The 12,417-nt window shown below is 50.1% G+C and overlaps 1 protein-coding gene across 1 annotated transcript in view; it reads right to left on the bottom strand.

The window, feature by feature from the left end:
- VAC14 (VAC14 component of PIKFYVE complex) overlaps positions 1-12,417 on the bottom strand; it is a 58,453-nt gene that overhangs the window by 44,397 nt on the left and 1,639 nt on the right. The window contains exons 2-10 of the mRNA XM_079315900.1: positions 10,566-10,716; positions 9,770-9,937; positions 9,019-9,081; positions 7,949-8,056; positions 7,073-7,182; positions 6,037-6,143; positions 4,904-5,038; positions 4,495-4,647; positions 2,350-2,404 (exon numbers count right to left, since the gene is read on the bottom strand). Coding sequence (XP_079172026.1) covers positions 2,350-2,404; positions 4,495-4,647; positions 4,904-5,038; positions 6,037-6,143; positions 7,073-7,182; positions 7,949-8,056; positions 9,019-9,081; positions 9,770-9,937; positions 10,566-10,716 — 1,050 coding nt within the window. The remainder of the gene's footprint in view (positions 1-2,349; positions 2,405-4,494; positions 4,648-4,903; positions 5,039-6,036; positions 6,144-7,072; positions 7,183-7,948; positions 8,057-9,018; positions 9,082-9,769; positions 9,938-10,565; positions 10,717-12,417) is intronic.

Raw genomic sequence — 12,417 nt, 5'->3', positions numbered from 1 at the left:
ATGCAGTTACAAGAGCCTAAAAAGCACTTTCCAGCTGTTTTGGTCCACTGACACAGGACAGACATCTGGATCTTCTCCTGTGGCAGCTGAGACCCACGGAAGGAAGCCTGGGCTCTGCTCCAGCAGCCACACTTCCACCTTCCCTTCCTGATCCAGGCTCACACCAGCTAACACAGCAGCAGCATGCTCAGCCAGACCATGAGAAGGATTCAGTGCCAGTGGTTCTGGTCCACTTCCTTCCACTTCCAGTGGCAATTTTTGCAGAAGCTGGAAGTCAGGTTGCCCATCTGGATGGGGAACTCCAAAACCCCTCCAGCCCTGCGTAGCCAGGCTCTCCCAGCAGCTGGATTCTGTCTTGGTGCAGACATGGTCTCCATCTCTTAGTGGATGCTACCAGGAAACTCCCTCCAAGTAAAGCTGGTAAACACTTGGGAAGCATTTGGAGCACATTTTAGGAGCAAGGGGATTGCATGTGTCAGTTTGTGGCAAGAGGAATGTGCCCAGCATCCACATATTGAGCATTCAGGCCTTGCCATCTTCTTGGATGGCATCTTCCTGGAACATGGCCCTCTGCAGACATAAGGCCATGATTTCCTCTGCCCCCATTGACCAAGGTCCTCCCTTCCCCACTGCTGCAGCACTGTCCCTCTGCAGCCAGCTGGGGAGGGCAGGGGAAGGGGGCGTGAGAGCTGCATGCCTGGCTCTCAGCCATGCTCCATCACTTGCTCACTGGAGGAGGCTGGGGGAAGGGGAACGAACAAAAACAGAAGCAAAGAGTGACTTCATCTCAAAAGGCAGCTGCAACTTCCTCTGTTTGCAGGCTTTCCAGCTTTTCCCAGCAACACAACGGCTTCCTGCAGTCCTGCCTTGACACCCAGTGGGCATTCAGCGTGCCGGCAGCTGCCGCTCCCCGGTGTGAATTACGGCTGCTAATGGCCCCGGGTGCCAGCTCCAGAGCCAAGCCAGGCAGCCTGAGCCATGGGTGGAGCACCAGGCAGATGTCCAGGGCTCCTGTCAGCCACGTACAGCCCTCCCCCCCAGTCCTGTGTCAGCCCCCCACAACAGATGCCTTGGTGAAAATGTTTCAGGTCCCAACAGTGGTTCAGCAGAGAGGTCACATAGGGCAGGTAAATCACAACATAAAGCCTAGAGTTTCCTGTTGAAAAGGGCTTAGGAGGGCTCAAGAAACAGTCCCTCTGCAAAACCAGGTATCTTAGAGATATGGAGGGTCTTGCCTTCTGTCCCAGATGGTTTTTCCTGGTGCTTGAGTTGCTGACAGGACACTTCAGCTCAAGCAGCTGTTCTCCTTCCTGCTCTCAGTGATACTGGGAAAAGTCATCCCAGCTCTCCCTGCTTCTGTCCCTCTTCAATTTTCACTTCCTCTCTCCCTCATGTGCAAGACCTTCAGCATAGAGACATGGCTATCATTTCTCCTCCTGACTCAATTATTCTTTCTTTCTCCACCCAGTTCCCCATTTCAGCCCTATACACATCCACTTCTGAACTTGATAAACTTTAAGGGTTGAGCAGGATCAGGACACAGCAACCACAGAAAAGCCAGGGAAAATCATTTAAGTGGCATAAACCAACATTTAGATGCAAATTAAATGACCTGTACTTCCAAGAAAAAAAAAAAAAAAAAAACGGCATAATTTAGACCAAGGAGTAGCTAGGCTGTGCAGAAATGCAAAAAAGGAACAGAGAGTACAGACCATCAACCTGAAAAGCTGATGCTTGCACTGCTCTGGGATGTATTGTGATGGGCATCACGCTGGTAGGATGCAGCTAAAGCAAGGCATCTTATTTTGGGGATCACAACAACAAATAAAAATAAGCATCAGCACAATGAGTGTTGGAAATCACTATCTCTGACTAAAGGAACTGCAGGCAGCAGGAGGAAAGGGAAGCTATTAGAACAGCTGGATTTGTCCCCCAGTTCAGACAGCTGGATGGGAAGGAAGGTATCTGCAGGAGAGATCATGCTGGGCACAGAACCAGTGCAGGGCTGGCAAGTGCCACAAAAGGGTGGCAGGAGGCCAAGACCTATGCAGCCCTAGGTACAGCCCCAGAGACCTGTGCTATGGTAGGCTGCCAAGAGAGCAGCATGGAACAGGGTCAGTCTCTTCAGGGAAGAAACACCTCAGTTCATCATAAAGTCAAGACATTTTTGGTGCAAATACATCAGAGAGAAGCAGTCAGCTCCTAGAGCATCCCCAGTTGTCCACTCTACTGGGATCCAAGAGACCCCAACTGCCTCAGAGCCCAGCCTCGCCTCTGTCAATCATTGTCTGTACCCCAAGAAGTCTTCCCTTCTTCTCAAGCCCCTCTGAAGCAACAAACAGACCCTACCTGGTTACTGTGAAGACACCACTGTTGCTGGAATCACCAGATGCATCCAGAGAACCTGGGGGCAGAAAAATAGGAGACACAGCTAGTGGTGCAATGGGGAAGGTAGACAGCAGAACTGGGAGGCTGGATAGCAGCTGCATGACCTTCTGCAAAGACATCAGCAGTCATTGTCTGAGGGTCCAGGGACCCAAGACCCTTCTGCCTCCAGTGGGTGTTTTACACTCTTTTTCAAGCCCTTCTCTGCTGTCAGACAAGCTGGTACAGAACTGCACTTACCCAGCAAAATGCAGTCAGGCAGAGCTTCAGACCTCTGCCCCAAATTGGGGCCCCTGCTCTGTAACAGAGAACCAGACACATCCTGCTGATGGTTTCAACCATTCTCAAAGAAGTAGCTCAGAACTGTAGAGCTGCCTTTGACTCTCTTGATTTCAATATTTAAATACACCATATGCACAGTGAAGGTAGAATCCAACTTAGGACATCTCCGCTTGGCCATGGCCTGACTCCACGTTGAAGCCAAGTGACTCAAACAGCTTTCCAACCTCTGTTCCATGCTAAAGCTGGGTCTTACAAGCACAGTGACAAAGCATTACAAGATGAACTTGACACTTTGTGCCCCCTTGTGCCAATAGCCTCTACTCACACAAGCAACATCACACATCAGCACACCCAAGGAACATAGCTGAGTTTTTCATAGAAAGGCACGACAATTTTATCTGATTCCAACTGCTTCAAGGTGCAATTTGACACCAGAGGGATTGAGAATAAAGCAATTAAGCTTTCTGTTGCTATTTTAAAGCTTTTCTGTTATAGATTTTAATACAAGAAGATATTCTGGGGACAAATAAGGAATAATAGAGTTTTTGCTGCTGGGCTACAGCAATATATTTTTCTGCTTTATCTCTTCTAATAAAAAAACATGTACAGAGTTAAGTAATGAAAGCTTTTGCACCTTTACTGAAGACAAAGATGCTTCTTTAGACTGATATTTTGAGGTGCTTGGGTCCATGTTACAGATAGAAACAAACAAACAAACAAAAAAGTAGGAAAAGGAATGCTGCATTGGCCGGGAATCGAACCCGGGCCTCCCGCGTGGCAGGCGAGAATTCTACCACTGAACCACCAATGCTGCCCTGTGTGCAGCCCCTGCGCCTGTGGCCTCCTCCTGCCACCCCAACGCTGTCACGCCCCCACTGCCACCCACCCGTGTCCCCGCGGCCACCGGCACCCGCCCCGGCAGCTCCCCGCTTCCCCGCCTCCCCTGCTGCTGTCAGACACGAAAATCCTTCAGTCTTAATCCCATCCTCCTGCTCCCTCTCACGGCAGGATTTTCCAAAAGCCACTGGTGGATGTGTTACAGGAGAGGAGAGCACAGGGCTGAAGGTGCAGCTTTAGAAGAACCCAGACAAGTCCCTGTGATTTAAACACTACCACATACTTCACACACCTGGACAACAAAGATGTTTTATGCCAGAAGAAATGTTCAGTCATGCCAGGATGACAGCATCCAAGGGCTGCTGGAGGGCTAACACCACTGCTGTTCCCAAGCATTGATTCATGGGGATTATTTAGTTTCTTTTCATTTTAACCCTGTTCAGGTCTCCCATCCCACTTGAAAACTTTTTACTTTTATGTTCTGGAAATTTTAGGATTGGGACAATACCTGCCAGATGGTCTGGAGAGCACCATGAATCTGGAAAGCATCCAAAGTTCTTCTCCCTTCTGTTCTCTACCCTTCCCCCCCCCACACATCCCCCATGCACATCTTGATGCTCTCCCAGAACTAACACAGCTCTCTGAGCTCTTCCTTGGGTGATGATGTGTACTCCCAAACTAGAAATTAGCTTTTTCAGGTCAACTTGATGATAAATTGAAGGGGAACATGGTGAGAGGATGGGGATGCTCACTCACCAGGGCACACAGCACTGCAGCACCACTTGGGCTCCAGGTCAGAGCAATGACCTTCTCATGCAGCCTGCAACAAGCGTCTGTCTCAGCATCTGTGCAACAGATCTCCAAATAAAGCACAGAGGTCCCACGTACTCTGAGCTGCTTCAGGACACCAAACCAACTCAAGAACTTCTCTTGAGAACATTCCCTTGACCTTCCTTACACCTGTACTGCCCCAGACCAACTGGGACTCACCGGTGGTCACTGCCTCTGGCTTGGAGAGGGACTCCTCTGAGGTGGGCTCAGCTGGTATAGTCACTGATGGCTTGGCCTCATCCATTTCATCATCCTCAGGGATGACCAGCTTCATCAGGCTCTGGTTGCACACATTAGCCACCTCCTTGATGTCTGAGTGAAGGCAGTGTAAGGAACATGCAGTCCCACACATGAGCAGGTGCTGGCCACAGAGAAGCCACTGCAGCCCCACCAGAGCTGCCCCAGCCCAGCTACTGCAAGCCCCCTCACATCCAAAGGGCCAGTGTGGGTGTCAACACTTGGTGGGAGAACTTTTCCTGGACCTGCACCCCAAGGGCAGGAAACAGGCACTTCCCTGTGGGCTGCTGTAGCAGGAGTGGAATGGGAACAGCTCTGAGTACAAGGATACTCTTCTTGCGATCATCGTAGGAGAGGCACGGCAGGACAGCGGTCAGGATCCCTGAGGAGTACGGCAGCATCACCCGGCCAGCCAGCTGGATGAACTCCCGCATCCAGCACATGGCTGTCAGCTGGATCAGGTCATCTGGAAGACATGGGACAAGCAAAGGTGAGGGAAAGGGCAGCACTGGCTCCACAGGCCAACGACCACCTCCAAGATAGGAGCTGCCTCTGCTCCATCCCAAGAGACTCTCACCTGAGACAGTCTCACAGGAGATCAGCAAGACCTGAACCTCCAGTGAGCTTGAGATTAAACACAATCATTAGGTTTCAGTTAACCCAGTTCAACCCATAAATCAGGTTTCCTCATTTATAAGTATTCTGTCAAGCTTCCCAATGCATAAGGATATTTTTTCAGTCACAACCATTGCAGCTGTGTGTCTGGGTCAAGTACCATTCCTAGAGCTGGGGCTTTAACAACATCCCTAAATCCTGGAAGAGGGACCACTGCCATGGCACTCTGCTGATGCAAGGCCAGATTTTAAGTCTGAATAGTGTAAATTCATTGTGAGTTAGTTTAATCAAGAGCAACCAATCTCCATTCTATCTATACTTTCCTATCTCCCAGGAAATCCACTCCACAATTCAGCAACATTTAAAGTACACAATGAGCAGAACTTGGGAACAAGATCCCTCTCAGGAAACACATCCAGCTGCAGCTGTAACCCTCTGCCACTGCCTACACAGCAGACCCATGGGAGCTGTAGTGCAGCACTGGCACAAAGCCTGCACACATCCTTAACTCTGATCTATGCACAAAGTGTCACCAGAGGTCACAATAAGACTTTAAGGAGATCCTCTTTGAAGTGCTGGATATCCGCAGGTGCCAAATATATTTTAGTCACTCCATTTTGGAAGATGCCAGACCTGTGTTGTGGCTGGGGGATTTGCAGTACAAAAGCAGTTGTGCCAACTACAGGAGAGCTGCCTGTTCCCTCCTTTCAGTGGGATTTCCATGAATAGTGACAAAGAAAAGGTGAGCAACTGAGCTGGTGAACAGCCTGCGGGAAAACTCCTGGCCTGAATCTACAGTTGGCACCACAATCCAGGAAACTGTGCTACTGCCTGGTCCTGTGCACTCACCTGCTGCCTGGCAGTGGATCACCAAGATATTGGCCATTTCTGCAAACTTCACACTGGAGGGATTCTTCTTGATCTCCTTGAGGAATTCCCCAAGAGCCACCTCGCACCTGTGGAGAGGCAAAGCAGCTGGTCAGTGCTCAGTCACCTTAGGCAGGGAGAACTTATGGAGACTACCTTCTCTAGGTGCACATGGAAGGATGCTGATGGCACAGCAGAAGTGTTTCCACACAGAGGCAGGGGCAGGAAAGTTGAGGCTGACAAGCCCACCCTGCCCTTTAGCAGAGACTGCACACAGGTGCAAGGACAGAGGTGATGGCAACCCAGAGCCCCCCACAGCTTCCACAACTCCCCCACAACCACCCATGTTCTGTGGATACGGAGGTGCCTGGGACGAGGAGCAGTGGGGCAGGTGATACCCAAAATCTTCCTTGACATGTGGATGCTGGGCAAAAAAAGATATAGGGTGAATCCAGAAAGGCTTTGCTGTAGGACAGGCCAAGGCCAGTCTCACAACTTACTTAAGCTCTACAAAACCTGTCCAGCCACTCTCTCCCAGCACAAAATGCCAAGATCCTTTGATGTCCCTGAGAACATACAGACATTCCTGTGCTTCAAAATGATTCTGTCTTGGGACCAGCAGTGTATCTGTGGAGCAAGCTCCCAGTCCTTGCTCCTCCTCTCCATCCAGGAGATGCCTTGCCAAGGAAGGCTCTCACACTGCAAGTTTCTTCACAGAGTTCATGCCCATCCCAGAACCACACACAAGCCTCTGTGGCTCTGATGTCAGGTGCTGGAAAAGCAACAACTCAACCAAGCCAAAACAGTTTGTCCGCCAGTACAGAGTATGGCGCCCTCCATGGCCATGGGAGGGGGGAGGCCCTTGCCAAGGACACTCTGATCCACTGTCAATCTATCTCTCACCACACACATGGAGCTCCTCTGCTGTCACACACAAGAGTTGCAAATCAATAGGAGAAAGGATCGATCAACAGTGAACATGACACAGCCCTTGTAACCAGCCAGCCTCCACACTCACATTTTCCGTATCTCCTTGCTGTTGTCTCCCAGGATCTGGAAGAGTCCATCTAAGATTTCTGGCAGGTAATCCAAGAGGTTGATATCAGGCACAGACTCTAACACAAGGATCTAGATCAGAGAGGAATACGAAAGAGGTGAGTTTGGGAGACATCGACTAACATCACCAGCACAAATCTGAGGAATTCAGAGTTGAGCTGTGTAGGATAGGGAGAAGGAAAAGAGAACACTGTGGAATTGCCTATCTTGGGAAGCAGCTGAACTAGCACAGCAAGCGAGCAATCAGCCTGCAGCAGTGCTACATTTCCAATCATTACTCTGCAAAACAAAGCAGGGATCAGGAATGACTGCCAAGACGCATCCAGGCAGACCTGGGGCGGCAACAGCATGGCTGAGAAAGAGCACAGGGGAACACACCTCCCCAGACTCCAGCTAGGCACCAAGAGCTGCTGCCTTGCACTGAAAGAAGAGAGCTAGTGGAGGTTCCTTGCCTCCTGAGAACAACATCTCTCCATCACCTCTGCATCAGGGAGAGTAGCCTAGCACAGACCATTGGGAGACTGTAACCTCTAGAGCACACTATGTCTATTTATACAAGCAACACTTGAAGTGTACTTTCCATGATGTGCCGTGTCTTGAACAGGTTGATAGAAGTGCAGTGCCATGTCCCTGCCACTGCAACAAGGTGAAAGGGAGCTGGCCTTTTAAAGAAGCAGGTAAAAAATTCTGCTGACTTGAAAAGCTGCCCAAATAAATCCAGGTGTTTGAGCTAAATATTGCTGTGAATATCTGCAGTTTGCTTGGATATGGGAAACTGATGGGACACAATGTCCTGGAGTTCAGACTGGCAGGCACACACAGCACCCTCTGTACCTACCCAGGATATGATGAACTGGCGGGCATACTGGTTGTTGGAGTAAATCCTCTCACGCAGCAGTGGGATGAAGCCTACCAGGTCAAACTGGTTGCTCTCTGTCACGATATCCTGTAGAGCCCAAGCAGAGGGTGTTAGAATGACTGCCAGCGTGCATCCATGCAGCAACCCTAACCCAGTCTTTTTAAGCCATGTGACAGGAAAAAGGTGATAAGCATGAGTCTGCAGGTCAGGAGACCTGGGGAGAAGGAATCATGCAATTTATCCAGGCAATGAGCTGTCAATTCTCCTCAGGCAGAGACTAATGCTGAGCAGGACACAGAGAGAGATGCTCATGCCTGCTGTGCGCCAGCCTGGCTGGACAGAAAGATGGGAAGCTTCTCTGATTCATGCCTCAGTGCTGTGCTGCACACATGAGCAAGCACTTCTGATGCAGCCACGTGGATGGCGGTGGAGAGCCCCATGACTTCCCTTTACAGCTCTTTCACACGCTTGGTGGATTTTGCTGCACAGCTGAGTCCCTGGCCTTAGTGCAGTGGAGCAGATCTCCCAACAGACTGGGTTAACTGTTGTGATAACAAGGAGCAAGGGCAGGACCCGGTAGAAAGCTGCTCACCTCTGAACAGCAGCAGAAAAGGAACTAGGAGGTCTGTGGCAGTAAAAGCCCGTCAGCAGGCAGAACAGGAACGGGAACCAAGCCCACACCCTGAAGCAGCAGCAGTAGCTCCACTCACATCACAACTCCCTTAGGCAAGGGAGGGAGAGCAGAGGAACAGCCCTCCTGCTGCTTGGCACAGCACTGCAGCCCTCAGACTCAAACCTTGCTTCCACCAGCTCCCATGAGCTGAATGCACACATGACACTGTGATAACCCACCAGCCCCTCCATCCAGCTGCCTGAGAAGGCCACCAGAGCCTTGATCAAAGAGGCTGCAGTCAGCGAGAGAAAAATGTTTTGACAGCAGCCACAGGACAGGTGGGATGGCTTTAGCAAGGGCAGCCTTGGGGACTGACATATCCCCAGCCAGGACATGGCTCCAGCTTGCACCAAGGACTTTCAGAGAGCAAAAATACCTTGAGGAGCCGATCAAGGAGCTCAGAGCCACTTTTGACATTTGGGTCAGGATCAGCAGCCAGCTGTGAAAGACAGTAACAAAGAGACATTGCAATAGTGTATGTGAGGCCTGCCCCCTGCCCTGCAGCACAGCTCCCAGTAGGCTCACAGGACTTTACTCTCTTTCGACAATACAGGGACAGACATACAGAAGTCCCTTTATCTCCAGCTTCTCATTAGGCTCCAAAAAATTCTCCTGACTTTCTAAGGGGGAGATCAAGCACACATCACCTCCTTCAGTTATGCAGGTTTTCATGGGCCAGCAGTCACACTCTCAAAGAACAGAGAAATGCAGGTTACCATGAAAATCTGCAAAGGCAGACACACAGAGACAAAGTTTTGACGCTACAGACCCAACAAAGCCAAATTGCTGCAGAGCCACTTTGCCTGCAGCAGTTCTCTCAGCCTCATTTTCTAATACCATTCAACAAGGAGCAGAATACATCCTGAAGGTGAGGACGGAGAACAAGGTATCTTACAGTCAACTTCATACCCACAGTATCAGTAGCTACTGTGTAGAAACTGCTCATTTTGCTGATCCTTGTGGGTCCCTTCCAATTCAGAATATTCTGTGATTCTGTCCTTCAGACCTGTCTGGGCCAAAGTAAACCAGTTTGCTTGGAAAGAAAACCTTGGAAAACTTGGTTTGACTTGGAGATGATGAGGACTAGTCTTCAAAAAGCACATGGGAGTTAAGAGGAAGCTTCTTACCTTGCTGAGGCCATCAAAGAGCACGTTGAAGTGTGGGAGGACAGAGCCCCTGGCCACCTTGACAATGTTGTAGAGAGCCTCACAGGCGTAGTAGCGCAGTCGACTGTCAGCATCATTGAAACACGTCAGCACCGGCTCAATCAGCTCCTTCAGGTACAGCCCAGAGTCCTGGGGGGCACGAGGACAGTGGTTAGCTAAGGACCATGCCACAGAGAGTGGGAAGAGATGGCACTGCCCTGGAACACACTGCAAATACTCAGGCCTGTGATAGCTTTAGTGGACCTATGCTAGGCATGATTTACTAATTAATTCTGAATTTCATTACTGAATTTTGTTATTCAGGTACAGTGAGAAACAATCAGGTTCGCTGGGCATCTGCCTCATCTCCTGTGAGCAGGGCAGAGGGAGCTAGGGATGGATTTCTGTGTGGGCCAGTGGCAGTAGTGCACAGCAGGAGATGGAAGTGCTGCAATTCTTGTCAGCTCTTTTAACACAAACTAGCACCCAACCTGCTGATTCTAGTCCTACTGCTGGAGACTGAGGAGGGCCAGAAGTCCTTTAACCACACCTAGGCAGCTGCCAAGATGTAACCCAGGCTAGAAAGTGCTCCTGGGCACAAAGGGTGTGGCTGGGTGTGCTTGGAAACCTCCAACACAAGGTAATTGTAGGCTGCAATGCAGGGAGGGAGCCTGGGAGCTGTGGGGCCACCAGCCCGACTCTTCCATCACACTGACCTAAGAGGAGCTGCTGTTTTCTCACCACAACGTGCACAAGCCAAAAACCCCACCACACCTACCTTGCCCAGGGCAATGGAGCAAGCAGCGAGGCCAATGAGTCCCCCTTTGCGGCTGTGGGGGTGCTGCGAGAGAGCAAACTCCTGTGACAGGATCTGGATCACGTGTTTGATCTGGGATGTGTTGTTCTGAGCCACAAACTCTCGCACCAGCCTGGGGAGAGGAGGGGAAAGCACATAGGGAGGTTCAGGTTCTGCTTGATAAAAACTTTGAGGGGCTTGGTGACAGACAGGGACTTTCAGTCACAAAAAGCACCAGAGAAAGCAGTACTGAAATAGGGAATGCTGAAGGATCCCAAAAGTGAAACCAGAGCTCTCTCCTCCTCCCCGCTCACATCCACCAGCAGCTCCCTGCCCTCATGCTGCTCCAGCCTGCAGCTTCCTACACTGTTCACAAACTCTGAGCCCTGGATGTGCTCTCAAAGGCCAATCCAGTGCAGCTGTGTGCTTGCACAGAAGTTACCAGGTCTTCAAACACCCTCTCCAACAGGGCAGGTTGCTGGGGTCATTTATCCCCAGCATGGCACAGGATGGGAGCTCAGCACACATCCAGAGTTCTGGCGGCTTGGTAGTGAATTGCTGCCCACCAGACCTATGCAGAGTCCCACTGTTTTGAACACTGCCAGCCACCCATACAGCGCTTCAGTTAATATCCCATATACTTAACTTTACTACTAACAGTATATTTCAATATATTCTTAAACAGCCCAACATTTAACAAAAAGCCAACAGAGCTTCCATATATAATACCTGCTTCTCCCCAGGAACTTGCAGCTCATTATCCAGAGATAATTAACACATCAGCTGTGGATAAAGAGATCCATATCCCTGCCCCCATCTACAGAATTGCTTCCAGGTTCCAGCTTGCCCACCCAGCTCTTCAGGCTCAGTTTCCTGTTGGCAGAGCCCTTGGCCAGGCAGGGAGGCACAGCCAGCTGTGCAGGCAGCTGTGCAGGCAGCTGTGCAAGCAGCTGGAGCATTGGTGGTTCAGTGGTAGAATTCTCGCCTGCCACGCGGGAGGCCCGGGTTCGATTCCCGGCCAATGCAGTGCTTTTTTGGTCCTTTCTGCTTCCATTTCTATCCATAATGCAGACTCAGGCACCCTGAAAACTTTGCCTAAATAATCATCTTTACCTTAAATGTCTAAAAGGTTAAAAAGCTTCTCTTTCACTGCCTAGTTCCATAGAGGGCTTCTTTGGCACTGTATGAATCTCACACTCCCAAACAGGTGCCCCACTGGCCAGTCACACGCTTTTATAATGCAGGAAAAGCATTACAGAAGATGTTTATGAACTTTCCTCTCCAAAATTACAAGCACTAGCTCTGCTCTCATCTTGCTCTCCACAAACCATCTGCTCCCTTTTGCCATGGGGGACTCCAGGCAGCCCTAGTGCAAAGCAAAGTTCTCCAACAGTTACAGCCCAATCCACACCCACAAACTGCTGAATTAGGGAAGATGGCTCCATTTCGAGCCCTTCAGAGCATCAGGATGATCATTTTACTGCCTACATTTCACAGATGCAGCTTTGTTTAAACAGGAATAAGTTTACAGACTTCTTTCATGAGTTTAAGATTTAAATAATGAGGTAAAAAGTGCAGCATCATAGCCTGCAAGCAGCAGGAGCTGCTCCTGCATTATCAGCTGAAGGAGAAGGAGGCACCTGAGTAAACAGGCAGCAAGACCCTCCTGGCTCAATGCCATGGACATGGAAGTGATGCTGTTGGGGCCATTCTGTGATGGGTTTTAGATGAATTAAACCTGTGAAAGCTGTAGAAAAGGTCGGCCTTTGCCTTTTTCCTCCTCACGCTCTTCCCAAGTTGTACTTACAGCTTGATCAGATGAACTGCCTGACCC

This window comes from Erithacus rubecula (genome assembly GCF_903797595.1).
Source record: "Erithacus rubecula genome assembly, chromosome: 12".
In the NCBI taxonomy this organism is placed as follows: domain Eukaryota; kingdom Metazoa; phylum Chordata; class Aves; order Passeriformes; family Muscicapidae; genus Erithacus; species Erithacus rubecula.
Note: the sequence above shows the minus strand (reverse complement) of the source record. Positions and strands in the feature narration are given on the sequence as shown.